Raw genomic sequence first — 15,818 nt, 5'->3', positions numbered from 1 at the left:
CTGTGATTCTGTGAAATTCCCAAGTTTTCACACTCTGCAAAAATAATTCCCCAACACCTATGTTTAATATTTATCCCTACTATGCTAGGTAGGTAAGAAAGAACATACCTTGACCTTGTTTGGGGTAGATACTGAACACACTTTGACCTTCAGTAGAGGACTTTCTGAGCTAGACTTCCTACAAATTCTAGATGAATTTTCCCAGAAACACACATAAGGAAAACGGGAGTACAGACAAATAGTTACAATTGTTTGTATGACCACACTCAATCACAATGGCTCTGAAAATAACTAATCTCTGACAGAACACTACTACGAGAACTGGTATAAGTAATTTTAAACTACCGGTACTTGAGGATCCTTATTTATTTTGTAGCTTGAGATTTGACTGCCAAAGGATAAAACAATAAATCAGGGGCTCCTCTTCAGGCTTCCACAAATTAAAAATGGTGTAATTCCAGAACAGGCCTTCAGCTCCCAGGGGAAACAGTTAAGAGTTAGCTCTCAGACTGACTGTCAAAGAATCAGATTTCCCCCATAATCAGGGAAGAGAAAAACAATGCATTCTCAGAAGTTGAACACTAGTTATCATAGGTGTCATTAGGTCATAGACATCTTCACTGAAAACCCAGAATTTACCTTTCACTGTATGGGAGTTCTCTTTTCCATCAATAAGGAAAACGTAACCTCACAGACAAACAAGAAAAAAAAACAATAAAAAAAACAGCACAGTAGCAAGTAGCTTCCGCAGCTTTCTTATCTCCTGTAAGGAATATGTTGCCAATGACAATCACCACTTGCTACAACGAAAACACCTCAATATTTTAGTCTACTCACAGTTCTTAGTAACACGCAGGCACATTCCTTCACAACTGCCTTTCACATTGTGTTGAGTCCATTCTTGAAACAGTTATGACACTGTTTTCCAAATCCCCTACTTCCTAATTAATTACAGGAAGGCGACATTGGTCAACCTTTGTGATATTAACCACGATACTGGTCAACCTTTGTGATATTAGGTACACCTGGCAATATCTGGCTGTGAAACGAACTACAGCGTTTTTCCAACATTGCTCTGTTCTTCATGTAAAGGATATGCACAACACACGCATCGTCCCAAATAAGCTTAAAAAAAGAAAAAAAGGTCTATTAGGTAATAAAAATAAATACATTTAGCTTCTGTATATTTATGCATCTTGGAATTAGATTTGGAAGAAGTTCTCATGTGAATTGCAGTCAGCTTCAAACTGAATTAAAAACAAATGATTCAAATTCATGATGATTCGATGATTCAGTAACAGCAATATTAATTACATGGCTTATAAAACTTAAAGAACTCAAGAGAGAAACAAAACACACACACAAATGTCTGTTTTGTCAGTGCTGGCCCAATAGTTGAAAGCTGCAAATTAAGACAGGAACAAAATACCCCAATTTAGAATATCAGCCCCTTCAGTTCAAAGCAATCACCAATGCCAAGCTGGGCTGATTTTTCTCTATTTTTCTGTAAGCAAACAAATACATGTTGCATACAGCTCATTTAGTAGTTTACCAGCAACCTCATATAAGAGCAAATTGAATCACTCAAAAATAGTGCAAAGCAAAATCTGTGACTGTAACATCAGAAGTTATTCAAAGAGTTTTAAAACCACAGTGATTTATGTGCCATCAAAAACTGTCAGAAGCTGTACACTTCAAGCATCTCTGAGCTAAGTGCCACAGCTCCAAGCCAAGGAGAAGCCAATCGCTGAGACAAAACACAGGGATGTACAAACATAGCTCAAGAACGGCACGTGTTGTTTTAATTAGTTCAACCTATGCTTCTCCACTTATAGTTAATGATTCAGCAATTTGAACTATTTTAACATGGTTAAAGAAGAATTACCATCACAGTCCCTGACTGAAAAGCTTTCTTCCACCCATTTCGACAGACTGTGGATAAGGCCCTAAGCACCAGATTTCTAGAAAGGCAACGTCAGAGGTCTGCACCGCATCTGTCCAGAGGCAGCTGAGCTGCGTGTGGACAAAACTGGAATAAATGGAATGAAACATCATTATCTGAACAGGCTGTAATATTGACAAATGAGTGACAACTCATACAACCAAGAGTTCAGCACAGTTCTGAAAATTTGGCCCCCAGCATGACTGCATTATGCAATGAAAAGCTCTGCAGACATAAAAGCTAGCTTAAGTACTGAAAGCTATTTGGATGCATCTGCATGGACTAACTTAGCTTCCTCTTCAAACCACCGAATTCCAAAATTGCTGTCATTCCATTCAATTAACACAGTTACAATTTACCTCAAATGGGAATGTTTCATTTTCTACACATTCATAAGAAAAAAAAGAAGAAAAAAAGAAAAATGGAGTACACTCCTGCAGTACAAAAGCAGTAGTGAAGACAGAGCATGACATTCCAGAGAGCTGATAAGCTGCAGATCATGGCACACAGCTCAACAAAAGCTAGCTACACATTATGCTAAGAGAACACTAGGGAAGAGCCTTACATTCTGAACTAGCTTCTCTATTTGTTACATATTTATCCCCAACACACTGTATGCTATCCCAAATCTGAAAGAAGCCAGAGTTTTTTATGCCTGGCATTACAATGGGATGTTTTTATAACTTTCTTCTCACTGTGTATCCTTCATCTTTTTCCACCTTAGAACAAGAAGATTGCTCAAGCTTGCTTGTTTAGCTGTTGCAAATAGTTATTAGATACTTCTTTTAAAACTTCTTATATAAGCTACACATTATCTCTCGCATGCTCAAGAACCTTCAGAAATTCCCACCTTGAAGGAAGGAATAAACACAGGTTGCTAATCCCCTCACCCTAAAAACCATTATTAAAAAGCAACTTAAAATACACCATGCTCTTGTAACAAAAAGATCATCTGAAGTGACCATGAACTGCATAGTACATCCAATGTCTCACAACCCAAAAGGTCTGCCTCATAATTTTATGTGGATATGCCAGAGAGAAAAAAAGAAATTACAACACATTTAGCCATCCTAACCCAAATACAGATTAAAATAACATATGGTTGAGTTTATTCATTTTGTTACTGACTGAATCTATGTGAGAAGCTTTCAAAATGCAAGTTTATTTTGTCTTGCTGACAAAATAACTTAACCATAAAGACTTCTACCTTGCAACGTGGCAGGCCCTAATCCACGACGAGAGGTGGTGTACTTCACCAGTCCTTCATTTTCATAGCCTCCAAATATAAAGTGATGAAGTTCCAAGCATAAGAGCTTTACTAGATCAGAATCTCAGCACATCTTCTGAAAAATTCAATCACAGTAAGAAGTCATTACCCTTCTAAAAGCAGGAAATTACATCATCAGCAATTAACATATCTTCTTCTCACAGCCAAAAGAAAGAAGTGGGAAACACTGCCAACATGAATGAGATAACTGGCTGACAAACACAAACTCTTCTTCTACCATCTCCCCCAGGTATCAGGAAGATGATGCCTCTACTTTGTGAGAACAGACAGGAGGAGAACATCTCTCAGCAACCTCATCAAGGGAAGATTTGTAACGACAGCACAGCAGGAACACTGCCAATCCTGTTATTCTGGTATGAGTATTGCTGTATGTAATGCTGCATGCTATGCCATATGAACCAAACCTCAGTAGTGTACATTCAAAAGTTTCATAGACTTCGAAGAGCTGGCCTATATAATGTCATATAATACAGATTGATTTTAAAAAGCACAGAAGTAAGAATATTTTGTAACCATATTACTTAAAACTGAGAGCAATCCTTTTTTGGAAGTATAAATATTCAACTTAGTTAAATCAAGACAATCACAGATACGCATTTTTCCCAAATCTTTGGCTGTATTGCAATGGTTGTTTCAATCTGTAATCTCCAACTAAACATTTCCTATCCATGGATTAACAATATATTTACTGACTTGTGTCTTTTAACAGTATTTATCCAACATAACAAAATAAACTGCAATTTGTTATACTTTTTTTTTTTTACAAAACATTTTATAAATATTTTTACAAAATGTATACAAAGCAATTTCAAGTGAGACATACTTTACAAATGAAGGTATTTAAGCAAATAAAGTCCATACCACACTGACAATAAGTGACACATCCTCTTTAAGTGAAGTCAGTCTGTAAGGCCTCCCTAATCTAACAGATAAATTATACTAAATTCTTCAAAATGAACATCTTTTTCTTAATTGCCAGTTTAAAATTTGTTTTAATATTAGGCAGTATTAAATAACATCGAAAACACAATGCTGATCCAGCAAAATAATGAAAACATGTTTATAGTCATGCACATTCACAATACTTTGCTGGATTTAAGTCCATAGGATTAATTTAGACTTCTAAAGAAAAAAAAAAAAAAACAAAAAACAAAATGCACAAGAAAAGTATAATTCTTTCATTTCCTGCTTCACAACGTACCAGAATTTCTTTAGAGCTGAATTCAAAGGAGCAAACAACAGAACATGATCAATCTAACATTTACCTTGCTAGGACCCGTCAGTGGGCTCCTCTCATATGTAGTTCTGGGAAATGTGTCTGACCAGATCAACAATCATTACTTTTTGCGATTTGCCATTTTTAACATCATTGTCCCCATCCCAGAATAAGATCCAATAGCAGACACACAGCCTGATATGTATCAATTGCGTATTCGCTGTACAGACACTGTACCCATTTGGAAGTGGCACAAAAAGTGAATCAACAAATGTGCAACTTCTTTTTTCCTCTATAAAAGAATTAATTAGTTAGCATACAGCTGTGTAACTTCTTTTTTTCTTCTCAGATAGTTTAGAATGGTTATATTTCCAAAATCAAGGTACATATGCATCAGAATACACAGCCATGAACATATTATTAAACCTAAAAGGCAATAGGTGAAGACTATATTGTCAGTTTTGCCCGTAAAAGAACAAATAACTGCCTGAGAGTCTATTCTATGGACACTTAGCTAAAAATTTAAAACTGGCAATGCTTGTTATTACTTCCAATAGTTTATACAACACTCGGGAATGTTGGGTTTTACAAACATAGATACTTTAAAATTGGCACAATTTTTTTTTAAATGGCAACTAGTAATATACAAAAGAAAAAAAAAATAAAAGCCAACAGCATTTCCATCCACTTCAAAGGGAAAATGAATTTTAAGCAAGTTTATCTTTCTCCTGTTGCTTTCGAGATTTGGTTTCCTTTAGTGGTCAAACAGTGGACAATAGCTCAATACTGAGTTGCACTGTAGTCTTTCACTGTCACAAGGCCATAATTCTGCTTTCTTCTACACTGCTCAGCTGGACTGAATTACATGACAGCAAAACTCTACCTCTTTGTTTTCCTTCCTGGCAATCTAACTGACAACCACAGTTTGTCACAATGAGCCTCGAGATTATGAAGACTGTAAGTCTGGAAAATGAATGGTAATTTCTGAGAAACGGGAGGGAAGGTATGGGGGAGAACGTAAGCATATCTTAGAAATCACACAAGCTGTATCCTCCTGAGCAGACATATGTACTACATGCGCGAGACTAATGTCAGCATATTGATGTGCACATAAGCACTTGTGACCAAAGTAAACTATGAAAGAGAAGCATGGGAGGCAAAATAAAAATAAAAAAAGACATCATACATTAAAATAAATAAATAAAATAATACAATTCTATCTTACCAACATGACAGCAAGCCAAATGCAAACCATGCAATAGTTTTTCACTTGGCTCTACAATATGAATTCATAATTACACGCTTTTAGATATGTTTTAACAATGGGACTGCTGATCAACTTTGGTCTGTACATATCTTGATAATTATGACTGCTACAGTGGATGCTTCAACATTCTCTGATAGCAAAAAAAAATAATAAAATCAAAAAATAAACACTGGCCTTTAAATTTCTTTCCAAGTAAGGCTAATGTCCTCTTAAAATATAAGCTACAAATATCTTAACAGCTTTCAAATAAAAGTGCTTTTGACACTCGGTCTAAAAATAAAAAAAGTTGAAAAAAAATCAAAGAAAAAAAAAACAGTAACAAAATTATACCACTTCAGAAAGACTCAAGGCTGACTACATCCAATTATAAAATGCAATATCTCTTGAAGAAGAGTTAATATATATGTAATATATATATAAATTCATGGCTCTATCATGGCCTCAACCTGTACACAAGAAGCCACTTACTGGCTTCCAATCTACCTTCCTTAGTCAAGCATTTATTACTTCATATCATGCCACTGTGACTAAGACCATATAATATCATCTCACAGACTAAACTCACCCACTACAAATATATCAAGGACTAGTTTCTGCTCAAAAAGCAATAGAAAAGCACTTTAAGTTCAACTTATGAAACCTTGTTAACACAGTGATGACATCCTTCCAACTTAAGACTCCTAGAACACAGATTTCATTACAAAGCAAATTATCACTTCTGAATAGAGGTACAGTGGGTTTTCCAGAACAACTTAAAAATCCAATGATTTGTGGAAAAGGGTAGGGGAGAATTGTTGCTTCCATCACCTTTAAAAAAAACGTTTTCTTAATAAATATATCCTTTCAAATGACTGTGATTGTCAGTATATTACCATATTACACAGGGCCTAACGACCTGCAACCTTGTTATGCTGCAGGACTGCACAATTATCAAAAGCACTATCATAATAATACTTGAAATAGTAAGGCCCTAACAGACTGCATTCTAACAAGGATTAAATTTACTTGGCTATCTCACTGTAACCACAATGAGTATTGCTCTCAAACACAGAACAGAATCTAGTTTAGAAAGGTTAACCTTAAATGTATGTCAGGCTGTACTTGTGGTGTCATTCACATTTGCTTCTGCTAAGAGAAACATAACTTTTCCAGGGAATTGTAACTATTAACACTCTAAGATACTATTTACAGCTGCTTCTAAAATAGAGTCAGTTTCTACACCTTCACTGTGATCTGGAATAAATTTTTCCAAGCAGTTTTCCTGTGAAGCAAGAGGTGAAAAATTAGGAAATTCTAAGTCAACAGAGCCACTACTGGATGCCTCATTTTGTGTCGGTCTCCCAGTTTTTTTAAGTTCCAAGATATTCTTAAATGTCGTTTCTAAACTCTTACTCAGCAGTAAGTCTTGCTGGGGTTCACTGGAGCCTTTCATGTTATCAGGATGTAAAACCTCATTCTTTGGAGGGCTCCTCAGAGTTTTGTCTTTGAAGGAATTATTACATGTTACCTTGGAGAAAGATTGGACTGTATTCCTTGATATTTTATTGTGTGTTCCATGATTGCCTCTTGATACAGTTTTGGAGAAGTCTTCAGAATTCAAAGAATTCTCAGCTGACTTGGTAAAAATTTTACCAACCATCTTTTCTTCAGAAATAGCCTTGTATTGGCTCCCAGAAGAACAATTAGCTTTCTCAAACTTTAAAGCTTTAGTGAGGCTCTCTGATTTTTTAGTAGTTCCTTCTTGTGATGTCAAAATGTTGTTAGGCACTAGAGGAAGTTTATTGTGATTTGTGGACTCTGCTGAGCCGGGTTTTGGTCGGTCTCTGGCTTGTGTTTTGGTAGTCTGACTTCGAGAAGGTAATGTTTTGCTAGACTGATGGTCACTTCTGCTGGTCTGTGCTTCATCAGCTGTTTTATCAAATTGTTTGGCAGAACAACAAAAATCAGCCTGATAACCATCTGAAAAATTAAGCAGCAACATTTTACTTTAGCTACATTCACTAAAACCACGTTTAACTATTTAGCATGTATTTACAAAATACAAAACTGTTCCAGGTTTTTCTTAGTACTGAAATTCAGGTAACATTCAGAGTCTAGCAATGCATGTCTTTAAGACATATGCATATGCTTAAGAGCAGGAACTGATCACCAAATGAAGCAGCATGGTGAGCAAACAGCGTACACAGCAAAACCATCCTAAAAGCACTGCAAGTATTTCAAATACTCTAACGCAGTATTAGGAAGTCTAGTATTTCTATCTTCTAAATTGCACTATCACACTTCATCTGGACATTTTTAAAACCAGCTGTCAGTGCTGCACTGTAGCTACAGGTATTTTTTAACTCCCAATGCTATGCTCAAGATTCAGAAGTTAACCATCACTTACCAGGATCCACTAGTGCAAGACGCTTCTCCCGGGTCAGAGATGCTCGCTCTTCCTGGTTAAACATCCTATCGATCATAACCATTTCTGCAGATGGATTTATCCGCTGCAGGAAAATGAAAATAGAAAAACCACCTCTGAAGTCACTCGTGTCTGTGCTGAATCAAAACACTTATAGTTCAGTTACTTTTCAATGGCTTACATATATATGCATGGAAATCACCTGTAATTCCACAGCATCTTCAGTGATCTTTACAATGACCACAACTTTTGAAATTCAACAATAAAGCATCACTATACTAGTTTTCAGTATTACAACTTTTCACAGCTGAATGCATTTACCGCTCGGTGCTTTTCTTGGAAAACATTACAGGCAGTAATTTTAAGAAGGAAAAAAAACCCACAAAAACAGGAAAAATGTTGCAATTGGGACCACTCCATGATCTTGTTTCTCCCCTACACTTCTCTCCCAGTAGTATTGGTATTTTCAAGTAGTTTATGCTGAGTTGCATTTTACAAACCATGTTTTCATGCCAAAGGATGCATCCATCACACAAAAAAAGCTCGCTGGCTGTTAAGTCACAATACAGGTAATTAGCTCCAAACTTCAACGTTCTTCCAAGTAACTTCATCCCAAAAGAACTGAATGGGATATAACAATACAATATTCCAGATGCTAAAAGAACAGGTTTTCATCTCCTATCTCCCTTCTACATCTGCAATTATTTGCAAATATCTATGATGGTAACTACCTTTTTAACAGGACTGCCAGATACCAAAGCCACGTTAGTTGAGACACTTCTATTATGCAGTCCTATTTTACTATGTATTACTATCCCGAACTAGAATGATTTGAATGTCTTTTATATTCAAATTTGAACGTGAATGAACATGGCCAGAAGGTCGAGCAAGGTTTTCCTCCCCCTCTACTCTACCCGGGAAGACTGTATTTGGAGTACTGCATCCAGTTCTGGGCTCCTCAGTTCAGAAGGCAGAACTTCTAGAGAGTGCCCAGCAGAGGGCTGCAAAGATGATTAGGGGCCTGGAGCATCTCCCTGATCAGAAAAGGCTGAGACCTGGGACTGCTCAGTCTGGAGAAAGGAAGACAAAGAGGATCTTATCACTGGTTACAAATGACTCCCACCCATTAGATAAGTGGATGGGACCAGGCTCTTTTATGGTTGTCCACTGAAAGCATGGCCTGTTCAGAGCAAGTGCAAAATGTCAACAAAAATCAGAAGTTAACGCATCCTTAAGGTCTACTGAGTCTATATATGAACAGCAGCCTTAGGCAGTATGCAAAATATGAACTCAGCATAAATCACTGCTTTTAAGATAAGAGTCTACACTGAAAAATCCAAGTTGGTCACTGAGATTGCTAGCACAATAGTAAACTTCATATAGGTGTGTAAATAAGTTTCTTTATATACATACATATAACAATATATCATTAAAAAGCATTAACAAAATTAACTGCAATGCCAGCTCTCACTTTCCTGTATTAATTTTACAAACTGAATCACATCATATCAACATTTCTTCTATTATAGTCCTTACCATTGCATCTTCTATAAGTAAACATCTGTATTTGTTCAGCATAGCTTGTGTCCTCTTCAACAGCTGTGTAGCTACAGATTCAAATTCACCATCCACTAGAATGACAAGAACATACTTTCAAACACTGTACTTCAGTAATCTGCACAAACCTTAAAATGTTCCTTTTTTAATTGCTTTAAATTGCATGAAGAAGTCTCTCAATTGCAACCCTAATGCTAACTTAAAAGACAGAAATTACCTTTTCTTAAGTCTTCCTCAGTTGGCATCGACCCCTGGCACACATGATATGAAAGGAGTCTCTGAACTGCATCATTTAATGATCTGAACTGACTTTTATCTGGGGTCACAGCTTGCATCTGATCCTTCTGTAACTGCTGTAGCATACTGCAATGGAAATTGATATCTATAATTAGCATATAATCTAACCAAAGTTTATTCACTACTGAAAACTAAAGGGTGATGAAAGTTGGAGAAAATATCTGTAATAAAATTACAGAAGACAGTGACTTACAAAGCTCCTTTAGTTAACTGTTTAGCAGCAGGTCGTTTCTGTCCAACTAAATGACCATCCACCTAAGTTCAAAGTAAGAGACAAATTATAGCATATCCCTTCCTCTGCAAAGCTCACATTTCAGCATTTATTTCTGCCAGCTAACTGTACCAGTACTAAGTACCGAGCAAATATAAACACAACCATCTCATGTTTTCATAAGGTACATTAACCATGAAATATGGAAGTCATTTCTCTTAGATCACATTCTTGTTTACAGGCAAATTCAACTGCAGTGCTTATACATTCTTCACTAGGAAAAAGGCTGGTTATCAAATTTAGCAGGTGGAAAGGTTTCTTTTCTTTTGAGGTACTCTGAACCTCCACTGCATAGAAAGCACTCACCCTCACGTGAGAAAGCAAATCTGACCAATAATTAAAAAAGCAAGCTGAACTCATAACTGAGCACTACTGTACACTCTGTACTACATGTGTATCAGTTAGTACAGCTACAGCAACAAGCGGAAATTGTGAATCACACCCTTTCCCTTTTTTTCTTTCCTATGATTTCGTAATTTGGCTCTATCCACAACTAAACCTGCACATCCTGGACTAATTCAAGCCCCATCCTCAATTGCTCAGTCTGGGAATGTGAGAATCATATCTTCCCTCACAACTTACTTCCATTCTACAAAAACTGACCTCCCATTCTTGGCCCAAACCCTGGGAGCACTATTAAATTTCTGTACATAATTCATACACACACAGGAAAACTTCTGGTGGGAAATGAACATACGCTGAGGAAAGAAGACAACACAGAAAGGTTCAAAAAGATGGAATTTTTCTGCATAAACCATCCCATCCAACCAGGCCTAAGTTTACGAGAAGTAACAGTATGCCCAACTCATCTTCAACTAAACGAAAGAACAATGTTATCATATCAAATTATCTTCAGGAAGCAACAGAATCAAACTCCATTAAGCAAGGACATCTCAAAACAGCATTTTCAGAATATCAACTGGCAAAACACTCAATGTCTGCTATGGCAACTTCACTAAAATTTAAAGGAAAACATATAAATGAAAGCATTCTCCACCTGTATACACTGAACTGAAGATGATCCTACTCCTTTTTCTTGCGTTGTTCCAAGAGATTGCTGTATGATTTTTCCTCCAGAGTCCTGCCCTATAAAACAAATACATTAAAAAGACTGTTATCCTAAGCAAGAACAGAACAACTTAATGTACCTATCCCTATCGTTCTACTTGAATTTTTGGCTTCTAGGTGAAAAACGTGATTAAAAACACTGATATAACTATACTGGGGATAAACCGGCATCTAAAAATGGAACAGAACTGATTCTCTGTGCTGCAAACTACAGAAAGCCTTAAATATAAGGATTTCCTATCACACTACTGCAACACAGCAAGAATTTCAAGTACTGTTAAGTACAGCATCCCAAAAATTTACTGAGAAAAAACAAAATCACAGTATGTTTTATCAAACTTTTCTATTCTTTCTTTTAACTACCTAACTTTACTGAACTTTTCTGCAACTAACTCTTGCATACTATTCATCCTATCACAAGAGAAGAAGTTTCAGAGAATTCTGCAGCTGATGTCTGCATTTCTCCAAGTTGCAAAAAAGGAATAAAAGACAGTACAGTTCTGCTGGATTTTATAGAGGGAAAAACTAATTCTCTACAGACCAGATTCACCTTTTCAAAAAGCACACAATGAACACTGAAAAATTTTGTTTGCAGTCTCCTAAAAATAAAATTCTGATAAGTTCTATCCACGAGCCAACAACACAAGACTGCCAATGTGAAAAAGAATCTATTGCTGCTGCTGCAAAAAAACCTGACAACAGAATGATTTTAAAAAGACTATGGTTCACCTGGCAGCGTGTTGCTCAGAAGACTTGATAGTTGATGTTGTCTCAAATTATCTTGAGCCTTTGATGCAGAAACTGGCGATGTCTGGTTCATAGCTTTCTTCTGTAGCACATACATTAAAAACAGAAGTAAAAAACTGAAGTATTTACCGAAAGCTTTAAGAAATAGGAAAAGAACAGGAATAGGCAAATGCATCCCTATGCATCCTCCTTCAGCCTCAAACTTGTTACTGGTGAAATCTCACCTTGACTTCTTATACTGAGTTCAAGAACTGCATATGGTCTTATCAGTGAGAAATGGAAACTCCACAAACAGTAAAAATGCACAGAGGGTACATTCTGGATGCCCTGTGATTCACCCTGACTCAAACTAAAAGCAGCCTTCATGTAGCTCAGCTTTTGAGAGTCTCAAAGCTGCAAAACAGTCTCAAGAAAAACACTCAATAGAACAAACTCCCTGGTGTTCAATAACTAAATGATACTGATCTTATGATACCGTACAACATTTAAGACTTAAATACAAACAAGCTAAGAAGATTGTGGGAAGCAGTAGAATCCGTTCTCTATAGTTAAGACCACATTGCCACTTTTTGGCTCCAAAATTTTACCTGAAAAATATATTCTTTTACAGCATTAAGGAATTCTATGCTTTTGTAACTGCTGAAACTCACTGGCCTCAACATGCATCCTACAAATACAAAAATAGAGACACACGAAGAAAAAGTCAGTCTTCAAATTACTCATCTGCAAACTAAACATTACAATCTGTGCTAGCAGTTCTGGTGAAGACTAAAAATTTGGTCCTACAATTTGGTCCTTTATTTTCTAAATAAAGCCACACTATTATATTGCCTATTTTGGTCTTGGTTAACAAAGAACATTAGACCTTTGGGAAAAGAGAAAAACAACAGTAATTGCTACAATTCCACTCTGAGATAGCTATTTCATAATGACTACAGAGGAAAAAATAAACAAACTAAACCAAAACAAAGCAATAAAAAAAGCAGAGTTGAGATAATTATTAGTTGCTAATGATGTTAGATGCTAATGAGTTCAACACTGACATGCTTTTGGAAGGTCATTAATGAAAGCAAATATAAGCTGAATATAAACTACAACTGCATCAACTGGACAAAAATAACCCACTTCTCATCCTAAAGGCACTTTCAGAACTTTTAAAATTATTACTTTACAGACCTCTTCTTAGAGATATTTGTTTACAAGCTAAACTTTTACAAACTGCGTTAGGAGGTATTTCCCCATAAGGACTTTAAGAATCACCTTTCACCTTTTCTTCGACTGATTCAAATTTAAAAGCTCCAGATCCTAAAACTATAAGCAAACAAAATGCCAAAAAGATTGACTTTAATGGATTACTTATGAGAAGTAAACAACAGAGAGAAACCCAAGAAACAGGCCAAACCTCAAAAACATCTACATAACTCTTGGTAATGACAAAAGACTTGTCAGTGCTAAAAAGGTACCCTAAGCTCTACATCAATATCTATGCTAAGATTTTCAAAGTCCATACTTGGACAATCTTACAACATCAGTTCCTTTGAATTGAGAACAGCAGTGCACCAACGGTAAGCAGTTGAGTAAATACCACTATAAATCACCAATAAAAACTTCAGAATTAACAAAAGAGACAGGCTCATTCGCTCAGCGACAAACTTCAGAAAACACTGAGTGAAATGATGCATCTAGGTTACAGTGTTTTTCAGCAATTACATGGTAGGGTAATAATATAGCCTAACGAAGTCTACCTCCTCCACATTAACAATTTTAGTACTTCATTAACAAGATTTTAGCACAGTTTAGAATCATTTCTTCAGCTGTATTCTGAATCAGTTTTCTTACCTGACTGAAGGCGAATTGTTGCTGTGTTACTCCAACGGACGTGTGACTAAAGGTGCTGATGGATTTGGAAGAGGATGCTGGAAGACGATGCGATGCACTGACGGGAACTTGAGTCCTGTTCTGTGTCAGCTGATCTCCAGTAAAGTTTCCTCCGGATGCGACAGACTGAACTGAAGGTCCCAAGCTAGGATGTACTGAACCAGAAGAACTTACAACAGCGAATCGATTAGAAGCTGACATATTTGAGACTGCAGACTGCCCAGGTGACATTGTCGTAAAATTTGATCTACCTTGAGAAGCATTAGCTTGACTGGGTGACAAATGCAACACCGTCGGTGATGCCTGCTGCAGTGGCACCTGTCCACCAACGATTTGTGAAGTTCCATGATTTACTATAACTTGGTTTCCAGGAGCTGTGAAGGTCTGGCCAGAAACAAGCTGAACAGCTGTGTTCTGATTATTCAGCATCTGTCCAGAATACGACTGGTTGGCTCTCAGCATGTTTGTAGAGTTCCTGTTGAGCATTACATGCTCAGCAGACACTTGGCTAGGAACCAACTGGGAAGGCTGTGTCTGAAGAAGCTGTCCATTTATGGCCTGGACATGATGAACCGAGTTTGAATTAACAGACAAACTTGTAGGTATGAGAAACTGGTTTTGAGGTGCATGAGGCTGTCCCATAGGAGAATGGATAACAATACTACCTCCAGCATTACTAACTGTCTGAGGCGTAACTGATTTTCTTGTATTTTGTTGATTAACGATGTTAACAGACATATGAGGACCAACTACTGAACTCTGAGGTGAGCTTGCAGAAGCAAAGGGAATCCCTTGCTGTACGTGATGTTGCTGTATTCCCAAGTTATTCACATTGTATGCAGATTGCTGACCCATCTGGACAGGCTTTGGTTGGATATTAACAGGTACTTTGTTAGAGTTTGGTGCTAAACCTCTTTGAATTATGATATTATGGACAGGTACAGATGTCTGAAAATTTGTGCTGTTAAACGGAACTGTTACAGGTTGTGCTACAGGACTTGTATTTGAGTTCCCAAACAGTGAGTTACCATTTGGAGTTTGTCTATGAACCAAGAGGCTACTGCTCATGTTCGCAGGCGTCTGCTGACCATTACCCTTCAGTATTATCTGAGATCCATCAAGGTTATTAATGGTCATCATGGAAGGCTGATTACTAAATGAACCAATTAGCTGTATCTGCCCAGAACCACTAATCTGGTTGCTATTAGACAAATGCTGGCTGGGAACACTAATTCCGACATGTTGCATAAAGCCATGTTGTACGCCGACTGTATTGCTTGCAAAAGATGCTCCAACAGGTTGCTGTACCACTTGAGTAACTCCTATAGGTTGCAACGTCTGACCTGAGTAATTAGAAACATTAGAAGCCTGAGTAAAGGATGCTGATGAAGAAGGATGAAGCTGAGCTTGTGCAAACTGTTGACTGGAACCTACACTGGCATCCAAATATGCCTCTTCTGCCAAAGTCTGTTCAGTAATATTGGCCTCCTGCAAGGACTTCTGAAGAATATCAAAAGGCTGATCCTCACTAAGATCAGGTAAAGGAGAAGACACAAGTTCATCTTCAAGAAATTGAAGGCTACTGGACAGCTGCAGTCCATCGCTAGGCCCCTCTCCAAGCTGACTGCTTACACCTTTTACGGACGACTTAGGATCAGTGTTCTGAAATGAAATATAATAAAATAAATCCTTTTCAGAAATTCTCATCTGTTTCCCCGTTAAGCTTTTTCACACAAACAAACCGGTTACTATGATCACACAGTGCAAATTAGCAGCAATCTCACAACATTAAGGAGCTGCGTTAAGTCTTTGTCATGAAGAGTTCTACAAATGAGAGTAAGAAAAACAATGCTACAGACTTTGTGTTTTAGGGCTTCAGAAAA

At 37.0% G+C, this 15,818-nt stretch overlaps 1 protein-coding gene across 6 annotated transcripts in view; it reads right to left on the bottom strand.

The window, feature by feature from the left end:
- Positions 1 to 1,780: 1,780 nt before the first annotated feature.
- BICRAL (BRD4 interacting chromatin remodeling complex associated protein like) overlaps positions 1,781 to 15,818 on the bottom strand; it is a 28,724-nt gene continuing 14,686 nt past the window's right edge. For 5 of the 6 annotated variants that reach the window (XM_015857396.2, XM_015857397.2, XM_015857395.1 and 2 more), the window contains 8 exons: positions 13,897 to 15,597; positions 12,040 to 12,139; positions 11,240 to 11,328; positions 10,165 to 10,226; positions 9,892 to 10,037; positions 9,654 to 9,748; positions 8,100 to 8,202; positions 1,781 to 7,672 (listed from right to left, as the gene is read on the bottom strand). In XM_015857396.2, the coding sequence (XP_015712882.1) occupies positions 6,879 to 7,672; positions 8,100 to 8,202; positions 9,654 to 9,748; positions 9,892 to 10,037; positions 10,165 to 10,226; positions 11,240 to 11,328; positions 12,040 to 12,139; positions 13,897 to 15,597 (3,090 nt within the window). In that variant the 3' untranslated portion in view covers positions 1,781 to 6,878. Of the gene's footprint in view, positions 7,673 to 8,099; positions 8,203 to 9,653; positions 9,749 to 9,891; positions 10,038 to 10,164; positions 10,227 to 11,239; positions 11,329 to 12,039; positions 12,140 to 13,896; positions 15,598 to 15,818 lie in introns of those variants that run through there. The other variant, XM_015857401.1, reaches the window with a different exon arrangement.

Source organism: Coturnix japonica, chromosome 3 (genome assembly GCF_001577835.2).
Source record: "Coturnix japonica isolate 7356 chromosome 3, Coturnix japonica 2.1, whole genome shotgun sequence".
In the NCBI taxonomy this organism is placed as follows: Eukaryota; Metazoa; Chordata; class Aves; order Galliformes; family Phasianidae; genus Coturnix; species Coturnix japonica.
This window is presented reverse-complemented; position numbering and strand designations above follow the sequence as displayed.